General features: G+C 54.3%; 1 protein-coding gene across 2 annotated transcripts; it reads right to left on the bottom strand.

The window, feature by feature from the left end:
- Window positions 1-8,311: 8,311 nt before the first annotated feature.
- On the bottom strand, window positions 8,312-17,087 carry LOC141734125 (hippocampus abundant transcript 1 protein-like). 2 transcript variants are annotated; one of them, XM_074565448.1, is made up of 12 exons: window positions 16,855-17,087; window positions 14,384-14,479; window positions 13,818-13,880; window positions 12,577-12,704; window positions 12,010-12,124; window positions 11,308-11,526; window positions 11,047-11,160; window positions 10,503-10,574; window positions 9,967-10,079; window positions 9,737-9,834; window positions 9,007-9,173; window positions 8,312-8,918 (listed from the first exon to the last, which is right to left on the bottom strand). In XM_074565448.1, the coding sequence occupies exons 1-12, from the start codon at window positions 16,936-16,938 to the stop codon at window positions 8,709-8,711; spliced, it is 1,479 nt and encodes a 492-aa protein (XP_074421549.1). In that variant the 5' UTR covers window positions 16,939-17,087; the 3' UTR covers window positions 8,312-8,708. The 2 variants fall into 2 exon arrangements, with proteins under 2 accessions (XP_074421549.1, XP_074421550.1); XM_074565449.1 differs by lacking the exon at window positions 11,047-11,160.
- Window positions 17,088-21,065: the final 3,978 nt, after the last annotated feature.

Genomic DNA, 21,065 nt, shown 5'->3' with positions numbered 1-21,065 from the left:
CGCCCGCAGAGCCAGCAGCGGGGCAGGGCAGCAGCAAGGGCTGGTTTTCCTTCCTTTCCTCCTTCCAGGGAGCGAACGCCGCCGGCCGGGGCTGTCTCCTTCTGTCCGCCAGCCCCGTCCTCAGCCCTTCTTAAGCTCTGCAGGAACCGCCCCCGTGAGCACCGGCCCCGGGGCCTCTGCAAATTTCCAGCCCGAGGGGTATTTCCAGAGGGAGGTTTCTGATTTTCTTCCAAGTTCAGCTTTTGCACAACAGCCATCTCCGCACCTGAGGGCTGTGCTGGGAGCCCCAGGAGGGCCCTTGGCCTCAAGGGTCCTTGCGTGGCTGCAGGGTCCCCCGTCACCCCCACCGGGCAGCCCTGCGCCGGCTCCTGCTCCCCGAGACATGGCCGAGATCCCGGTTCTCCCTGGGCTCTGCTGTTCCCCCTGGAAAACCAGCCCTTTTCATACCTCAAGCACCCACCGCTGGAATGAACCGCCGTGGGGCTGGCTGGGGACGTGTTTCTCTGGGAGGGACGGTCTCGGCATGAGGGCACATGGGAGGAACCTGTCCCCGAGCCCTGTCTGCCCCGAAACGGGGGGTTTGGAAAGGTGCATCCCCCAGGCTGGAGGTGTCCCTGCCAGGCTTGGGTGCTGCTCAGCAGGGCCGCAAACAGCATTTATTCCCAGGACAGGGAGTTTTTGGGGTGTAAAGGTTGGGTTTATAGTATAGCTGGAGAAAGCATTGCCACGTGGAAGACGTTGATTACACCACGTTTTCTAGCCCCAAGGCCCTGGCACAGCCTCAGCGCCTGTCCTCTGTCTCATGGCATGTCTGGCATCTCTTCCTCTCTCCTACCCAGCTCTCTGTGAGGAGATGGACCTGGTTCTGCCCCATCCCATCCCGCCGGGCTGCAGCCGAGGCCAGGGAAGGCACCGAAGGGCCGAGGGATGGGATGTGCCCAGCCCCTGCACCTCCTGTCGCAGAAGGTGGAAAGACGGCACAGGACCTGGCTGTTTCCCATCCGGGAACTCTCCGGAGATGCAGCTCCGAGGACTGGGCGCGTCGCGCATCCTTTCGGGAGACCGAGTGATTAATCCTCTGATGGTCCAAGAGGCCTCCGCGCAAGGGAAGTGCTCTGTAAACAGCCGCCATCGAATATGCACATTCGCTCAAAGCCGGGTGATTAATGGCTCTGGGGTTTTTGTTCCTTCCATCCTGTGTTAACAGAGCCACTTCCCGGAGTTCCCAGCAGCCGCCGGAGCCCCCAGCCCAGCCCTGGCGGGGGACAAGCCGTGGCTCTTCCCAGTAGCAAGCCCGGGACACCCGAGGACATGCGCGGTGTCAGCGTTTCACCTCTTGCTCCCACAGCCCAGATCTGCGGTGGTAGGTCATCGCACGAGGCCTCGCCGGTCTCTCCGTGGGTGACGGGCGAGCGAATGCCCGGGAGGGACCGGTGGGGGCTGCAGACCCACAGCAGAGAGCACTCGGATAAAGCACCAAGCAATGAGTTACTTCACTGGGGGAAGGATTGCTTCCTAATGTCACCAAGTGAGAGTTTAAAGAAGGGAAATAACGTCCTCACAGGCCACTCTCGCTGCTACAGGATTTTGGGGCAGGAGGGGCAAAACAGACAGTAAAAAAATAGGTTATCCAAGCCCTGGAAGCCAGCCTTGCCCGGGGCCTGGTGCAGCTTTCAGCTGGGGCTCCTGCAACGATGGACAAACACCAGCAGGTCCTGGGGGGATCAGCCCTGGCCTTTCGGTGCCAGGTCCGTGCCCCGTGCCGGGGGCTGTGGAGTCGCACAGTCTCTATCCACGAGCCAGGGACAAAGTGGCCGTGGCCACCGGGGACCAGACTCTGGCGTTCCTGCGAGAGGCATCTCCCCACCAGCTCTCAGCATCGCACCCCGAGCCCCCGGCTGCCCCTCAAAATGATGAAATTTCTCAAAATGAGAAAAGAAAAACTCCATAAATTAGCATCCAAACCAGAGTTAAGCACTTACGAAGCAGTCCGTCCTTTTAAAAAGAAGCTTTCCCGGACCCATCATCGGGAGAGTAATAGCTACCAGAAAGTCCAGAGCCTTGTGATGCACTTTCTCCGGTTCGGGGCTTGCACCGCACTTGAGGCCACGAGCACCCAGGAGCTGCCGCGGCCTCCGCTGCACGGGCGGATGGGCAACACGGATCACAGAGGAAATCGGAGTTTTCTGATACACCTTCTGATACACCTGATACATCCTGATACACCTCCCGCTCCAGGAGGGTCAGCTCTAACGGCGAGGTTACGGAGGCAGGGAGGGGTCAGGGGACCCGTCTGAGCCTCCCGCAGCTTTGTCCCTGAGCTGCCCCCCCGGAGTGACCCACTGCAGCTCCAGAGCCTGCTCGAAGCCTCTCCTTTAACAGACTCGAGGATCTTCCCTCCCATCCCTTGTGGCCAAGAAGGCCAATGGCATCCTGGGGGGCATCAAGAAGGGGGTGGCCAGCAGGTGGAGGGAGGTCATCCTCCCCCTCTGCTCTGCCCTGGGGAGGCCCCCTCTGGAGCGCTGGGTCCAGTTCTGGGCTCCCCGGTTCCAGAAGGACAGGGAACTGCTGGAGAGGGGACAGCAAAGGGCTGCCAAGATGCTGAGGGCACTGGAACACCTCTCTGAGGAGGAAAGGCTGAGGGATTTGGGGCTTTTTAGTCTTAGATCTTTAGACCTTATCAACGCTGATAAATACTGAAAGGGGGGGTGTCAGGAGGATGGGGCCAGGCTCTTCTCAGTGGTGCCCGGGGACAGGACAAGGGGTAACGGGCACAAACTTGCCCATGGGAAGTTCCATCTCAAGACGAGGAAGAACTTCTTTGCTGTGAGGGTGGCAGAGCCCTGGCACAGGCTGCCCAGAGAGGTGGGGGAGTCTCCGTCTCTGGAGACATTCCAACCCCGCCTGGACGCGTTCCTGTGACCCTGCTGTGGGTGACCCTGCTGTGGCCGGGGGTTGGAGGAGATGATCTCCAGAGGTCCCTTCCAACCCCGACCATTCTGTGATTCTGTGATCCCAGAGTTGCACCCAGGCAGCTCCCTCTGTCCCCAACACGGCAGAGAGATCAGCAGATCGCAGACACAGGGCGGAAAGGGCGAGCTTAGGCACTGGGACAGTTTTCCACCCGACAGGAAAGCTTTCGGGTCAGAGGGAGGGGAACGATGGTTTTCAAGAAACAGAAGCCTGAAGACCTTTCCTGGAAGCCGGTCGTGCTTCCTCCTGAGGGGCAGGAGCAGGGGGCTCTCGCCGGGCAATGCTGGCAGGAAACAAAGCAGAGACACGCGGTGGGGCGACGAGCGCTGGCCCCAGCACAGGATGCCCCCACACGCCGGCAGCGACGCCGGAGCCCCTCGGGCCGGGGTGTAGCCCCCAGCTGTCATCGCCTGCGCTTGCAACCGCCCAACATCTGAAATGACAGGGCCGGAGTAGAGGTTAATGAGGATGGCTGGAACAAGATGAAGGCCGCCTGCACGGTGCAAAACACGGGAATCCCACTCCTGGGAGGCTCATCCCGCAGACCGGCTCTGTCCCAGTGCGGTCACAGCGTCCCCATGTGCCCGAGAGACCAACCCCATCGCGGAGGGGACGGACACCACCACACTGCATCAAAATACCCTCCCTTGTTTCTCCAGTGAGGCAAAGTGAGACGAGCTGAGGGTTCTTTCTCAAAAAATGAAAAAAACTCACAAAAACCAACACCCCTAAGCTCAAGTCCAGGGGAAATAAATACTGTGTAATAGACGGGTTGTGTTTCCAGCTCCTTACAGGATATCGGCCATCAAACACCAGATCCCATCCAAGAGCTGACTTGGATGTGTTTATACGTCTTGTGATTATATTGTTCACTCAGTACCGTCTTCAAACACCCAGCGAAGTGCTTAAATGAGTAAGATAAGATCTAAATTAAGCCTGGCTGGAAATGAAGACAATAGAGTCTGCGATGCTGAAACCAGCCCCGGGAGGAGGCTGCCGTGGGGCAGGCAGGAGGTGGGGACCGGGCTGGGGGGTGACAGCCCCCTCCCAGTTCACACTAACCCGGTGCGCTGCCCCGCCACACGCAGCAGCGAGGGACCACTCGCTCCTCCACAGCGTTTCGCTGCTCCCTACTTGGCCGTTGATACTGTTAATTGTTGCCCTGCACAAACTGCCCCAAAACAGCCTCTTCACCCCCAAGCACTAGGCCCTGCCAGGAGCCGCGGGGTCAGGGCTCAAAACCTTTTATGCCCCAGCACCAGTTCATCACAGAATCACAGAATGTCGGGGTTGGCAGGGACCTCTGGAGACCATCTCCTCCAACCCCCGGCCACAGCAGGGTCACAGGAACGCGTCCAGGCGGGGTTGGGATGTCTCCAGAGACGGAGACTCCCCCACCTCTCTGGGCAGCCTGTGCCAGGGCTCTGCCACCCTCCCAGCAAAGAAGTTCCTCCTCGTCTTGAGATGGAACTTCCCATGGGCAAGTTTGTGCCCGTTACCCCTTGTCCTGTCCCCGGGCACCACTGAGAAGAGCCTGGCCCCATCCTCCTGACACCCCCCCTTTCAGTATTTATCAGCGTTGATAAGATCCCCCTCAGGCGTCTTTTTTCCAGCCTGAAGAGCCCCAAATCCCTCAGCCTTTCCTCATCAGAGAGGTGTTCCAGTGCCCTCAGCATCTTGGCAGCCCTTAAAGAAGTTCAAGCTGTTGAGGTCCTGCTATTTTAGTACTCCGGTGGAAACCTGGATAGCTATTTCAGGATCGAGGGGGAAAGCGCCAAGCACTTTGTGCTCTACAATACTCTCGTTTTAAGGAATTGGTAGAAATAACTCGCCAACTTGTGCCCGTTCGAGACAGGAGGCCGATTTACAAGGCCTGCAGCGTGGTCTCTTGTAACAACCTCTTCGGCACCATTTCCAAGGGTGGATTCGGGGCACGACGGGGAAGCCGTAACGCAGGTGGGGGAAGGACGAGGACAGAGAACTTCAACACAACAGGAAAGCAGCAGTTTAATAAATAATCTATCAGAGGGAGAGATTAGCCAGTTCTGAACACAACTGGAACTGAAATAAATACATTTCATCGTTAGCTTAAAAAATAAAAATAAAAACAAAAAGAGATACAGAAATGCACGCAATAGTAAACTTTGAGAGAGCAGAAGTACCGCCATTCTGCAGAGAACATGGGCTTGCCACCCGCCCCCCCTTCCTAACGATAACCCGAGATGTGAGCAGCCGTTCAAGTGCAGAGAAAAGAATAAAAAAAAAAAAAACCCAAAACAGCGAAGTCCAAAGTTACTAGTTTGCAAAAGTAATGGCAAAAGAGAAAGCAATGGTTTAACGCAGGGTTTTTATTAACGCGACAAGATCAGTTTAAACTCGCTGGAGCTGCTGCCATTGTACTGGAGCTGCCGAAGGGCAATTAAGCCAATTTTTGCCTTATGTTCGGGGTGTTGCTGTTACCGACCCGCAGACGAATTCTAGGAATAGTGATGTTAAACCGCCAGGTTCAGGCACTACACCCACAGCCGATCAAGGGGGATTTTAAGAAAAGGCTCTTTTAAAAAAAAGTTCCGTTTTCATAGAAAGTAACAAAAATTGGCAAAACTAGCTGAACGCTCCGTACAGATTTTCCAGTCTCCACGTGGGATGCTGCAGAATTACCGGCCCTTCAGAATGAGACATTCGTCATTCAGGTCCGGTAATTTCACCTCCGTCACCGCTTGGCCCAAGCCCTCCTGTCACGTAAAGGCAGAACGGTGGGTGGGTCGCATCCCTACGCCAATGGGGAGGGGAGTTACCGGAGGCTGAAGCCCCCCATGACCCGGGTGAGAGCAATTCCAAACCCTTGGAAAGGAGCCCTGCCTGCTCCCGGCGCCGGGGACGAGTGACACGGGGAGCCCCGTTCCCAGAGCGGGTCCCAGGGCCGGCTCCCTGTGCCAGCATGAGCTGGGGGATGTCTGCGTCGCTGGAATTTCGGGTGTCGCATCGTGACGGACGGGAACCGAAGAGGAAAGCTGACCTGGGTAATTCCGCCGTCTGAAGGGCAGGAGAGGGCGAGACGCCGCAGGCAGCAGCGGCGGCGAGAGGCAACGGGACTAGAAACACGTCGGTTTCAATAAACTATTCAATAAAGGAAAGGACTTTAAAAAATATATCTCTATATACTTTATATCATATAAATTATGCTCGTCTTTTTTTGTAACCTTCCACTATATTCTACCCGTGAAGCTCCAAGTGCCTCAGTGTGAAGGAGGTAACGATTCGGAGTTTCGTTTCGTTTGTGTGTGAGGGACAAACCTACTTCAGGTAATTTCAATACAGTGAAAATAAATTAATCACAGATGTACTTGGTAAAGTTCCAGTCTAAAAAAGGCATTTTTGTGAGCAATACAGAGTTGGGGCTGCTGCCTGGAAGTTTAAGTGACTGGATTTCCTTCAGGAAAGAAGTCTGCTGTGCACGCACGGTGCAGACCATCCCGGTAACGTTTGGGAATTTGGAGCATCACCACAATGAGCTGGGGAAAACTGGAGTCACCGCAGGTCACAGACTTTGTGCTCCAGTCCTGCATTAGATCCGCATCAGCAAACCCTCAGAGTCCGAGGCGGCCGCCCTCTGCACGGCCAATTAATCTACTCTTACAGTTCTGATTACAGGATCTGGGCACCAGGCCAGATTAACACAAAACAAACTAGGAATTATTTCACTTAAATGTCCACCTCCAATAACTAACTGGTCCAGAAAACTGGTAAACAGACATTGCGTTATTAGTTCAGACCAGTCCAGGCAGGCAGTGGTTCCAAGCTGTTAATACCTGACGGGCGTTAGGGAGACCTACACGAAACCGCAGCTCTCCATCTGCCCAAAGTGAGCAGGAACCAGCCCTCGCGCTGAGAGCGCACCGCAGAGGTCGGACGCTGAGCACACCCCGGAGCTCAGGTCCCCCCATGTCCCCGGAGCGAGACGAGCTGCGCTGCCAGGGCAGAGCCAGGGACCGGTAGCAGGTCAGGGACCAAGCTCTCCAGCATCATCCAGTTGGTGTTTTCCATCAAACCCAGAGGCAAACGGCATTTGCAGCCCCTGCAGCGCAGGCACGGCATCCGCCACGATCACCCGTTTGCAAAGATCCGAGACACCAAGTGACAGCGCTCCCTCCCTTTGGCCCTTCTGCTCTAAGTTACCGTCCCAAACCCACAGCGACGGGATCCCAGCCAGAGAACAACAGCTGCCGCAGAAACCCCGCTCTGAGACAGGACTAGTTTTGGCCATTGAACCCTCGATTCCCCGGACAACTAATTTCTTAAGTGTTCCCAGTTTGGTCTTTACTTCCCCAGTGATTGCTCAATGCCTTCATTTTGATCTTACTCAAAATGAGAACAATTGTTTCCTGCCCTCTGCCACATCTCTACGTATCTATAAACAACCAAGCGTTCCCTATACGTTTCGTCTTTGCCTCTTTCACAACACTCAACTTCAAGTATCTGCTGCTCTTTCTAACCAGAGCCGAACCCTGCGGCACAGCCTGCAATTCCATTTTTCAACAAAACGAAAGCCTTCACAGCAAGCTCAGAAACGCTACACGGAACCCAAACCTGTAAGTTCAAATCAATTGCAATCATCGCCATCAGGATCTACTGGACTGAGAAAAAACAAGCTACAGTCATTATCTGGTTTTAATATCAGACGGCAAGAGCCCGGGGAAAAAAATCAGCATGCTTTATAAAAAGTGCTCAAGACAAACAGCTATTTCTTTGACCTTTCTCTCAGGAAACCGCTCTTTACCAAAGTGCTTAGCAGAGTTCAGTTGTTTCTGCAGCCTCTCAGGGAACTGTATTTTCTAAACAACCCTTACAGTTCCAGAAAAAGAATTCTGAAAAATCCTTCTACCTACTACCTATGGAGGTAGCGACAGACAAATGTTACATCAGCGTACCACAAGAAGAAAAAACAAACAGAAATACAAATGCTTAGATGGTCAACATTTGTAATTCCTGTAGTTGCCCTTCTCTCCTCTGCCCATTCTCCCTTGTGTCAGTTGCAACTTTACTTCTTAATTTTTCTTATCTTCAGCACAACATGAAGTCAGTAGATTATTTCTTTTTATTTTTTTTGGTCTAAGTTTCACTTGGGCCAGAATGGACAAATTCATCAGATCCTCTAGCAGCGAGGAGCCGCTCCCAGGTGACTACACTATCGCTTCTTCGAACACGCACAGTCTTTCCTCGGTGTCTCGGCGCAGGCTGTGCAGCCAGCGTCCGGGCTGTCCCAGGGCCACTGGCAGCCAGCCGGGCTGTGACGGGACCGGTAGCAAGTACCAATTATACGAGGGGACGGGGCACGTAACAGACGCCTTGTTTTACTCTGGCTGGCAACTCAGTTAGTCCACATCAGAACAAAAACAACGCTAGCTCCTGAATTTTTCACTGGCGAGTTGAGTATTTGGCAGGTCACACCACGAAGTTCAGTATTCTCACACAAGGGCAGGTTTGCTTTAAAGAACTATCCCTTCCCGTGGAGCAGTTCAGGATCTCCCCTTTCCGTCAGCACCAGGTGATACAATTCCATTTTTGCCCCCTGCTGGGTATATTTGGCTTGAAGGGAAACTCTGTCCCTTCTCATTAGCTGTTAGTGGTACAGTCTGTTACCTCGTTTCTTCTTTCCCCCCACCCGAACTCCCACTGGCTGAGTCCATCCTTGCTCTGGAGTTGAGACACAAGCCAGGTCCTTCTCCCCAACCTCACACGCTGCTGTCCTCCAGCAGCGGCTCCTTGCCTTCCGCTCCTCCGGCCTGCGGGCTGTGGGCGTGGGTCTGCGCTCCGTTACTGTGCTTCTTGTGGCTGCCTGATCTCAGTGCAAGGTTGTGTTCTGGAATGAACAAGGCCACCAGGAGCGACAGCAGGACTGAACAAGCCCCAAACAGGAACGGAGGCCCTGGGATAATGCTGCTCTGTAGGGAGAAACAGAGGAATGATTAATGCTCAAGTGCAAGGACAGAAGCAGCCCGGCAAACAGAACGACAAAGCTGAACAGATTACCTCATCCGTAGGGTTGGCCATGTTGGGTTTGGAGGCTTTACCCAAAGTTTCCACCTCAGCCATTTCATTCAGCTCCACGTGGAAGAGATAGAAGACAAAGCCATAGAGCGCTGGCCCCAGGCCGTTACACAGACCCCGAATTCCAGTGATCATCCCCTGCACCACACCTGGGGACAGAGCGAAGACAGGAAGATACGCCTCCAGCTTTCTGAAGAAACTTGTTTTACTCAAGGATGCTTACATATTTAAAGACAGAATGAAACATTCCGATCTGGATTAACAGATGCCCTACAGACGAAGTGGCTAGCTGGCGATTAGCTTCGCTCAGGATCAGGATTTGCAAAAAATCAGTAATGCTGGGCTTGCTACTTTGGAGAATAAATCGCGCTTGGGCACATCAAGCAACCATTTCTGAACTGGAATTTAAGGCAGCCAAGTCTGAGGACTCAGGGTCAAACCACGAAGCAGGCAAACAATTAAGCAGCAGTCTCCTAATTAAGCAGCAGTCTCCTCTACCTCAGGCAGGCAACACTGAACACCTACGTCCATAATTTAAGAATTCACTCCCAAAGCAAGAGTGTCAATACTATTATGACTAAAGCGATGCTCCACAGTTGGCAGAGATGTTCCTGCCCACCCCTCCACCACCGATGCTGAGAACTCGACCGTGCGCCAGCTCAAGCGCCTGCTGGATGAACTCGCCCGTCAGACAAATCCCCGAGAGACTCACCCTGTTGGTCGGGGTCTGCGTTCCTAGACACCATGGCACTGATGGCTGGGAAGGTGATGCTGGACATGGCAGCCACAGCTCCGGCTGCCCACATCATCCTTGGAGAGAAAGAGGCAGCAGTTATGAGACAGGCTGCCGAGGGCCAGCCCAGACTAGCAGTGTGGCAGGGCAGCATCTCCCCCCGCCACAGAGCCACCGTGGAGGGGAAACAAACGGGGACAAACTCTTACCAAGGCTGTGACCCAAAGCCGTACCAGGCAAGCTGCAGGATCTGGAAGCCCAGTCCCAACAGGATGGTGTTTTTATTTCCTATCGAACGCATGAGAATTCCCAACACTACTGTCTGGAAAGAAAAACACGTGCTTTCAAAGTTAAGTGCAAAGAAAGATGACAGCACTGGAAACAAGAGGATGGGAATCCGAGGGAACTCGTGCTGCTGTGAGACAAGCTATCACGCACATGCTGTCCTCCACTCTCATAACATTGTGTTATAAACCAGCACATCCCTGGCCACGGCAATCAGAGCACAATCAATGGCGTTTTACAGAGTAACACGGGGCCACCCCACGGTTCACCACAGTTTGTTATGCAGCAAACAACAGCTGCATTCAAAAGACAAGAAAGAGGGACTGCAGGTAGCCGTGCAGGGGTCTGATGATGTCTGTGTGGCCACAGGGACTCTAACAACTCACTGGCCCTGATTATCAGAAATTTTGGACATTCTTATAATCAGACTGCTAGAGCCATGACAGAAATTGCTTCTCACCTGAGCCAGTATAGAGAGAATTCCAACTACACCAATAAAAGCTGCCACAGTCTCCGAGGAAAAACCAATGACCTGTGAAAACACCAAAGAGGGACTTTTCAGGCAAGAGATTTGTACCATACAAGAAAAGCCACTCCATCGGTGTCACTAATGTTTACTGACATTGCTTATCAGCTACTTAGACATTAATCAGCCGTACCTTCCACTACCTCCCTGCCGACACGGAAATAAAATGGAAGATTTTTCTCTGGCTGAAAAAACAGCTTTAAATCACTGGGCTCACCTTAAACGCCCGAGAGCGGCAGGGACAGGGTGGAGAGGCAGACCACCAGCAGGAAGCCAAGAAAGGGTCCTGGCAACGCCTACAGAGTGGTTGCCAGGCTCCCACATTTTTAGGAAAGCTAGAACAAGTCCCTGTTTCTTATAGCTTCAACTTTACTAAGCTATTGGCCGAGGCTAGCTTCCTCAGGACGTGCAACTAAGACAACATTTGTAGGCTGGGATTTGCTGCGTTCAGAGCCTCCCCTCATCGCCAGAGGCTGACCTGTCGCAGGTAGAGGAAAAAGCTGGAGTACTGGCCGGCTTCAGGAAGGTAGGAGAGAAAGACGGTGATACAGATGAGCAGCACTGTAGAATCCTGACCCACTTTCCGCAAGGACTGTAGGGAAGGAGGGTGAGGAATGAAAGAAGAATTTTTAAAAAATGGGTTAATATCATTAAATATCCCTTTTGAGAGAAATTAGCAGAACTAAAGTAAATATAAGCATTAACAGCATGCAGAAAAACAGCAACAAGATTTTCTTACAGCAAACGGGTCTGCTTGTTCCCAAGAGATTGGAGCTCCCCAAGAGACCGGACGCATCTCTTCTGGCAGAGACTCCGGCACAGCCAGCAGGATGAAACCAATATCCAGCAAAGCAACGCCTGACGCTAGCACAACCACCAACGTATCGCCGTAGGCTTGGGAAAGGTATGCACCAATTGCTGGGCTTGTGACCAGACTAGCAGCAAACGTGGCTGACACCTGGAAGCATAAAACATTAATACAGCCTCTTCTTCCTAGAGCCTGTTTTCTCCTCTAGAGTAACCCAAGGGTTTTGCCATCTTTGATGGAGCTAATCCAGGTGGACAGGGATTCCTTAGACAGAAAGGCCACCAAGTTCTCCCGGTGCAATCTAGGCTAAGTTCTAGCAAAGGGAAATTAAAGGTAACCTAACAATTCTGCCCCTTTCCTGCTGCAAAGAAGGTCACAAACCAGGCTTGTTTAAAGGCTAAGCCACAACACAGCCAGTATTGAGATCACACGAAAATTAGCCCTCTCCCTCGGTGCTAAATCACAAACAGAAGAACAAACAGGAGACTGTATTATTAGTGAAGTGCAGATCATTTTTTCACTGACACTGTCTCAAGCTTGTCAATTAGTCTCCCACCCTAATTTTATACCTCTCCTGCCTGCAGAGCCCCAAATATTTCTTACAAGAGACAAGCCAGTCATTCAGCCCCTTACCAAGCCATACGCCGTGCTGCGTTCATGCTCCTGTGTGATATCAGCAACGTAGGCAAAAATCACAGAAAAGGTGACAGCAAAGACTCCAGACATGGAAATGACAGCAAAATACCACCTGAAACAGGCATTGCCAAAGGCAGAGTTAGAGTAGTTAGAGTAGTAAGAGCACACGGTAGCCCGCAGCGGCTGAATTAGAACCTCTCCCTTATTCTTCCTTCTAGTCCATCCTACTTCATTGCACCAGAAAGAGCTCAGAACACCGAGCTTCAGTCTGGTGGCCCACGGAGTTTTATCGCTTCTTTTCCCCACACAGGAAGGAAACATCAACATGCCCTAATAGTGATAACGCACCTATCAGGAGAACAGGCAACAGGAGAGGAAAGACAGACTTTCTTCTGACACTGAACCCTCTGGTAGAACCAGACAAGTAAATTAGTCTCTAGGCTGAGCATCCTTCTCCACTGGACGGACTCTTCCATCTCATCCTCAGATGTAACACCCGCAAATCCCCTATCGTTCAGCCTCACTCTCCTCATAACCCCACGGTTATAACAAGAGTAAACTCACCACGGACTGATCTTCATAAGGGGAATTGGCGCACAGGTGAAGAAGACAGTGAGGAGGAGGAAGGATTTCCTGCCCCAGACATCAGAGAGAGCACCAATCAGGGGGGCACTTAGAAAAGAAAGCAGACCCTGAGAAAGACAGACAGGACAACAGAGAGAAATCCCTCAGTCAAATTGTGATTGTTGATAGCAAGAGCTTTTGACAGCATCATCTAAAGATAAAAATACAAGGAGATAACCCATTCCTATTTTCTACAAGCAGGCAATATTACCAAAACATAACAGTTTGTTAAACTGCTCATCCTTTTAGGGAGGAAAAACCCCAACACATCCTCAACCGGCTACGTGCTGCTAAATATTCCAATTACTGCCCGTTCTCTGCAACTGCTCTGCCTGCAGCCGTGCTCTCCCCAGGCGCCTCTGTGCGGCAGGGGCTGCCCTGCCAGTACCCAAAAAGATGTTGGCACAGCTCCATCACATTAACATCCACCGCAGTTCTAGGGAAAGCTTTCTCTTCTAGATGGAGACAAGACAGACCCGACCAGATGCCAAGGCCATTAAGCACAAATAAAATTATTCAATGCCTTTCAATGTCTTTCCAACCCAAGACGGGTAGGGAAGAGCCCTTAAGTGTATATGGGAGTGCCCAACTCACATCAAGGCAAACCTTTTTGGGGGCCATTTTTTGAGATCCTCTTGCCCGAGCCAGGGCCTAACAATCTGCTTTCCTGAGTCAGAACACATGGCTACTGGTTGTTCGCTACAGTTGCCTCCAATTCTGCTCTGGGAATGCTGGTCTCAGCCAAACTCACCGTGCCACAGCATATTCCCCTGCTTCTGCCTGGGCAGAGCCCACTGAGGCCCGCTTAGTTTCAAATTCTGTTGTTGATAAGTTCAGATGTCGTTGATTTTTTATTTTGTTACGCTCCAGAATACAGTTACAGGGCTGATCTCATGATGATTAGAATATTTTCAGCTGAAACACACAGCTGTTATAGCCACAAACCCATGCTGACAAGCAGCACCTAGTTAATACTGCTCAGTAAGGTCAGCTACACAATTTCTATGCTCTGTCATTTCTCCATTTTGCTTTAGCTGTGCCAATGAGCACCCCAAACCGAAATATGAACCTTTTTCTGTCCAATACTGGTTGACATCAGCAATTGACACAGATTATAATGGCTTGCCACTCCTTGCACTGATCGCGGATTTCAATGAAAGCCCAGGAGGAATATTCCTTACTTTGACTCCATGAATCAGGCCATTCATCAGGAACGTATGCTGAGGAAAAGTCTGGTGTAACACCTAGGGGAAAAAAAAAAAAAAGCCAACAAAAACCAGAGCTAGCAGCTTTTGCAAAATTTCCATTAATTTCCACCAGCACCTGACAGACAGATGCCTGGAAGAGCACACCAGGGAAAACGCCACTGCTGTACCTACGTGAGGAGCTCTACCTCCTCTCTCCAACATTGGCAGCCTCTTTCTTTAATGCTTCCCAGGTCTATAAATTATTCCAGCAGCTTGGGCAAAGCTAAGATAATCTGAAACATGCCTTTCTCCATCCCTGCCCCATCTGATTTCCCTCTGTTTTTTTTTTTTCATATTACCAGATAATTTTTTATTCTCTCCCCTTTTTGTACTGTCTGTATCTTTTGATTTGCATTTCATACTTCATACATTACATTTCAAAATAATTGCCCAACTCCATAATAAATTGCAAAGCTGATGTTCAGATCTCTTCCCTCGCCAGCCCAAGGGGAGCTCTAGTCTACCAGAGCCAGGATTATTCCCCAGGGAGACTCACTCACCGTTAGCATCGGCGTGGTCAGCAGCCCCCAGGCAAAGAACTCCAGGAAAATGACCACCACGGCATGGTACACACTGGGCTCTCCAATCCCCTGTCGCTGCAAAACAGAGCTCCGTAAGTCAAACAATACTCGTATCCTGATCTGCGATAGATCCGAGACGTGTGGTTGGGTGCTGAAATCTCAACTCTGGCCCGGGGTGATTCACTGCTGCCTGGTGCAGGTGAGCTCCTGCTGCAGCGCCTCCATCCGGGGCCCACCAACACGTGCCTCTCCTACAAAGCTAACCGTTTTCGATTTTCTTCTCCAAGAACTAATATCTTTGATACCATTACACTTTCTCTAAACGTTGCCGGCCGTACCATCCTTTCAATCCTCACCTTAACGACTTTGAAATGAAATGCCTCAATTTTCTAAATATTTTCACAGCAGTACATGCAAGATCCCAGAAAAGACTCTGGGAGTTTGGGAAGGCGATTCTACTCCTCAGCACCAACTCCATCTACCCAGCACGGTGGGAAAGGCACAGTCCTTAGATCAGCCGTTAAAAACCCCCACACCTCAAGGCCTTGCTTATCTTTCTTTCTGTAAAGGTTTCTGGTGGCGCTTTCAGGGCAGTGCTCGTTCTGTCCCTTTTCCAAGTGCCAAATCTCAACTGCCAGCCCAGGAGGTTTTCCCCTGCCATGCAGAACACACGTGCAAAGTCACAAGCTCACAAGGAAAACAAATCACAAGGAACAGGAGGAAAGCACAAAAGTTTCAGCTGAATTACATCAGGGAACCGCACAGGCCAAACACCGAGTAGCACAATACGTTTTTCCACCAGAACCCATTTCTTTTATTAGCAAACCACATGATATGAACTCACCAAGAAGCGCAGTCCAGCCCTGATACATTTTTAATAAAACCACCTGAAATGTCTGCAATCCCAGCAATTTAGACGGCTTCAATGGCTTGAAGAGTAGCCAGAAGTTAAAAAAAACTTCCATCAGCTGCACAAATCTCAAATCCAAAGGGATATGGGATTTGGTACAGGAAACATCAAGTCCACAGGCATTTCTTCCAGGCTAAGAGATTAATTCCTCACAGCTGACTAACAATTATACACTGTGCTCCTGTGACAGAAATCATTTAATGGACCAGACCAAAGATGCATCTGTATCAAGACCCTGCCTCCAGCACTTGCTACTGACAGATTCTCTGGGACAGGAATTCAAAAAACGTGGCATGGGAAGAGCAATCTTTTACCCAGTCACATCCTTCCAGGTTTTAACAGAATAATACTGCATTTCAGATAACTAATACACCTGTAAGTTATTTGAAATACAAGAGAAGGCAGCGAGAGACGTTATTCTGCTGAAATACTGTTTGCGTTCACAGACTCTATTAAAACTGTCTCCCGCAGACAGGCTAAGTCTGCTTAAAAAAGAAATCAACAGCATCAACACCAGAGGCACCCTAGCGGAGGGGAAAACGGTCATTAAAACAATTCAGTTTTATTGCACACAAATGAGATAATGTTTTGCAGCAAAGGGAGAAGCCCCAAGCCAGTAATTAAGAGTACAGCTATCATTACCCACCTCGCTCCACAGAGCGGCCCCTTCTCCTCATCCCCCTTTCTATCCTCCCAAGCAGTTAAAACATTTCTACCACATGACTGGCAACAAAATTATCAGCCAATCTTGCTTTACAGAGTAGGTCTAGATCTGACCTGCTCACAGCTTAGCGTTACTCCTTCCACTTATCGACCATCTTACTGCCTGAGCCTCCCTGAACAACTCAGGGGAGCTGGGAGCTCACAGTCACCCCACTGCACTGCTGCTTCGGGGCAGGACAGGCAGCACCTCACGGCCAGAACTGCTGTCCCTCCGGACAGCAGCCCCAGAGGGAAAGAACCCACAACCATCATAATCTCAGGTGCGCCCACTTCAAAGCTGTCTGGGTTCAGGCACGACGCTGTCGCCCGCACTGTCTGGAGCCTCTGCAGCTCTTCCCCCGCAGTAAAGAGCTCCTCTCCTGGAAGTAAATATTTCACAGGGATCTGAAGATAGTTTGTCACCCTCAAAACGAATATTAAACATCAGCATTGACATCTCACGACCAGTAAAACACCGGCACCCAGCAAATCCTTCCAGAAGCCCGCCTGGAGAGCGGTGGCCGCGGGCTCGAGCCTGAGGGGAGCCCTGGGGCAAGGGTGCTCTACCGGCACGGTGGCCAGGCCCCGGGACGGGACAAGAGCAGGTGCCCCCGCCAGCCCGGAGAAGGGCAGAGGGGACTGAGGGGACAGATCTCACCCCAGGCCCGGCCCCGCCAGACCGCCGGCCCCGCCGGCCCCACGCCACAGCCCCGGCCCCGCTCACCCCACTGCCGCCCCACGCCCCACCCGGGCCCCCGCCGCCCGGGGCCCTCAGCCCCGGCCCCGCTTGCCACCCCGCACGCTCCCGCGCCTCCCCCCTCGCCGTCCCCACGCTCACGCCGGCCCCGTCCCGGATAACGATCTTCTTGGCCAGCAGGACGCTGCGGTTGAGCCGCTTCTTCTTCTTCTTCTCGCCGGTCATGGCGCCGACGGGCCGCTGCCGTTCGCCGGTCTCGGCGGCTGCCCCATCCTCCCTGAGGCGGGCCGGGCCGGGCCGCGCAGACCGAGCCCGGGCCCGGACCCGGACCCGCACCGGGCGGGGGAGCGCCGGGCCCGGGGCTGCCGGGCGAGGGCGGCGGCGGAGGGCGGCCCGCCCGCAGGCCCCACCCCGTTGCCCGGACAACGGCGCTGACGGGAACTTCCGGCGTCCAGCTCCTCACTCCCTATTGGCTGCTCTCCTCCTCCTGGCCGGCTGATCTGACCTCTGATTGGTTAAGAGGGGAGAAGGGGGCGGGCGAACGGCGCCGCGCGGAGTCTTCTTCCGCCGGGGGCGGCGCGGAGCATCATGGGATACTCCGGTCCTTCGCTGGTCCTGTGCAGCCGCCCGCTTCAGGGTACCGGCCTAGGCCCCGGTGGAGGCCGGTGGCCTGGGAGGATCCTGGCCTTTTCCCCGAGCCTGGTGCCTAAGGGGAGGCGGGGAGAGTGCAGCCGGGCCCGGGGCTGGAGGGGCCCGGCATGGCCGAACAGCACGTTCGGCCGTGCCGGGCCCCTCCAGCCCCGGGCCCGGCTGCCCCCGCTATCCCCGGTGAGCCGCTCGGTGCTTGCACACACGCGTTCTCGTCTCCTTAATTAATCCTTCGTGGATTGGAGAGGACTTGGTGATGGTTCTAATGCGGTGCCGGGGATGTGAGGAGGTTTAATTAGGCTGAGTTTAATTAGGCAAAACGGGTGGGGTGGGAGGGTCTCGGTCTGCGGGGACGGGATGTCGTGGTTTCACCCCAGCCGGTGAGCAGGACCACGCGGGTGCTTGGTCACAACCCTCTGGTGGGGTGGGCGAGAGAATTGGGAGGGTAAAAGTGAGGGGAAAAAAAAACCACCCAAAAACTTGTGGATTGAGATAAAGGCAGTTTAATGGATGGAGCAAAAGCTACGTGCGCCAGCAAAGCAAAACAAGGGATTCATTCCCTGCTCCCCATCGGCAGGTGGATGTCCAGCCATCTCCAGGAAAGCCAGGCTTCATCAAGACAAAAGGCATCGCTCCCAATGTTCCCTCCTTTCCTTTTTCTCCCCCAGCTTTATATACTGAGCGTGATGTCATATCACAGAATGGTTTGGGTGGGAAGGGACCTTAAAGACCATCTAGTTCCACCCCCCTGCCCTGGGCAGGGACACCTCCCACCAGCCCAGGCTGCTCCAAGCCCCGTCCAACCTGGCCTTGAACCCCTCCAGGGATGGGACAGACACAGCTTCTCTGGGCAACCTGGGCCAGGGGCTCACCACCCTCACAGCAAACAATTTCTTCCCGATATCCAATCTAAATCTCCCCTCTTTCAGTTTGAAACCGTTCCCCCTCGTCCTGTCATTACACTCCCTGCTCCAGAGTCCCTCCCCATCCTCCTGTAGGCCCCCTTTAGGGACTGGAAGGGGCTGGAAGGTCTCCCCGGAGCCTTCTCTTCTCCAGGCTGAACCCCCCCAGCTCTCTCAGCCTGTCCTCACAGCAGAGGGGCTCCAGCCCTCGGATCATCTTCATGGCATGGAATGTCCCTTTGGTCAGTCAGAGTCAGCTGTCCCAGCAGTGTCCCCTCCTGACTCCTTGTTCCCCTCTAACCTGCTCACTGGCAGGGTAAGGAGCGGAAGCAATAACTAAAACATCCCTGTACCACCCCCGTTGTTTCCAGCACAAATCCCTCGCGCAGCCCCACACCAGCTCCTGTGAAGAAAATTAACTGTACCCCAACCCAAACCAGCCCAGCACGGCAGGTCGGCGAGAGCAGCGCTGGGGATGCTGGAGCAGAGCGGCTGTGAGGAGAGCTGGCCAAGGCTCTGCTTCCCCCGGGACGGCTCTCCGGGCTGCAGGGACCCAGCAGGACACAGGAGGAGCCATCAGCGGCTGTTCTTGTACCCCCCCTCGGCCTGCTCGCTGGTGGGGTGCGGAGCAGAAAAGGCCTTGACTGCTTAGTGACAACCAAAACCAACTGAATAGTGTTTTACTGACACTATTCCCATCCCAAACCCAAGCCGTAGCACCACACCAGCTGCTAGCAAGAAAGTCAACCCCATCCCAGCTGAAACCACGTTGGGAGGGAGCTGGTGGGGTGAGAAAAGGCTGCGGGACTCCCCCCTGCCCACAGAGCGCCTGAGGCTGCGATCCGGACTCTATTCACGGAGACTTTCCTTTAAGGAATGATTAAAAGCAGCCGGGGGAAAGCCCTTGACGTGAAGCTAACTCTCCAGAGCCCGAGACCGGCTGCAAATGAGATGAAAATAACCCCCGGCCTCCGGGGACTTGTGCAGGAGGGGATGGAGCGGCTCCATCTCCCCAGGGCAGCAGGCAAACACGCTGCTGCCCCACGCCAGGGCAGCGGGGCCTGGCCCCACGCCGCGGGGTGCCCACGCTGGCGGGGAGTAAAACACCCACGACCTCCCCGGGGACCTGGCGCCTTCCCTTGGGCTGACCCCCAGCGCCCTCAGGGACGTGCGCCCAGGGCCGGGTCCCCACCGGAGCCACCTCGGGTCCCCATCGGTGCCCAACTCGTTCCAGTGCTCTGCGGCGGTTTAAAAACAAAACAAAGGAGAGAGGAGAGAGCAGAGAAGCGGTTCCTAATATGGCAACAGCAGATGTAATTCTATTACTGTGATTTATTGATCGCACTTAGAGCAATTACTGGCTTTCACCCCCATCACCTGCCAGGGAGCAGGAGACGGCCAGGAGAAAGCAAGACAAAGGCGGCCGCGTTGCCCAGGGCACGGTGGCCCCCGGGGAGGCTCCGGTTCTGTTTGTGCCGGCTGGCGAGTGGGGGGAGCAGCAGCATCGCCCCCGCGGGCCGGGGAGCTGGGTTTCCTCGGGGGGGCCGGAGCCAAGCGCCTCTGCTCTGCAAAGAGCCCACGGTGTTAACGGAGGGGACGCAGGGCTGGGGTGGGCTGGGGGAAGGTGAGGGTCCCCAGGGCACCAGCGTGGTGGAGCAACTGTGGGCTCAGCTTTGGCCTGGGGGGGGAGGTTTTGGCTGTGGCCCCCTCGCCCCTTTGTGCCCAGCCAGCCTGGAGCCCTTGCCAAACATCCCTGGAAAGCCCTGAAAACGCCAGAGGGTGAACCCCAAACACAGAGGCGGCCCCGGGCTTGGTCCCTGGCTCTGCTGGAGCATCACCCGCAGGGATGGGGGGCTGCACCCGCCGCCCGCTTCCAAGGGGATTCCCAGCTCCATCCACACCATCCCAGCGCCCACCTTGCACCGGTGGGGACCCTCTCGGAGCCCCGCGGTGGGTGATGCCGATGCCTTGGGCTGGCACCAGGCTCCGCAGCAGGGCTGAGTCCTTCGAACCACTGGAAAAAAGCAGCAGCCCCTGGGCTGGAGGAAGGACCAGTGACTTGATTAAGGTCAGAAAGTTCCTTTAAGGTTGGTTTGTTGGTTTTGTTTTTTTTTTTTTTACCCTGCTTGCTGCAGATACTGGCAAAGAAGCAAGAAAATGATTGTGCTTTTTACTGCCGGAGCCCTCTAGGCAGATATAAACAAGTGGGAGCCAGCCCTGGATGTGCCACTGGGCTGGGAGGCGCAGAAATAGGGCAGCCCTGTTGTGCAGCAAAGCCCCCCCCACCCCCCGCCTCCGCCAGCCCCAGGCTCCCTGTGAGCGCATCTCGGTGACGAAAATGTGGGAAGAGCAGAAAATGTCCCCCCTGGGGGTGAGGGCAGCGGCCGGGGGCTGCTGGCCCCTTCCAGAAGCTGCCGGCCCCTTCCAGAAGCTGCCTGCTTGCCACTCTGACTCATTGCCAACCGGGGGCAGCCAACAGCCCGTGCCCTGTGGCACCCGGTGGGAGGTACTAGCCTCCCTGGTAGCCCCCCAGCCCGTTAGCCCCACAGGCACCTGCAGGGCCGGTGCGAGCCCAGGGGTTCCCGGCTGTGCCATGAGTGGCAGCGGGGGTTTTGGAGCAGGGTGAGGGCAGAGCATGGGGGGGCTCTGGCCCTGGGGGGGCATCCGGGGTGCAGGGGCTGCGGAGCTGTGCCCGGGGGTCAGGCCGTACCGGGAAGAGCTCCATGCTGCCTGTCCCACGGCTCCCGCAGCCCCCACTGTGACTCGGGGGGGGGGCAGCACCCCCCAGGGGGCACAGGGGAT

This window comes from Larus michahellis, chromosome 23 (assembly GCF_964199755.1).
Source record: "Larus michahellis chromosome 23, bLarMic1.1, whole genome shotgun sequence".
NCBI classification, from domain to species: domain Eukaryota; kingdom Metazoa; phylum Chordata; class Aves; order Charadriiformes; family Laridae; genus Larus; species Larus michahellis.
This window is presented reverse-complemented; position numbering and strand designations above follow the sequence as displayed.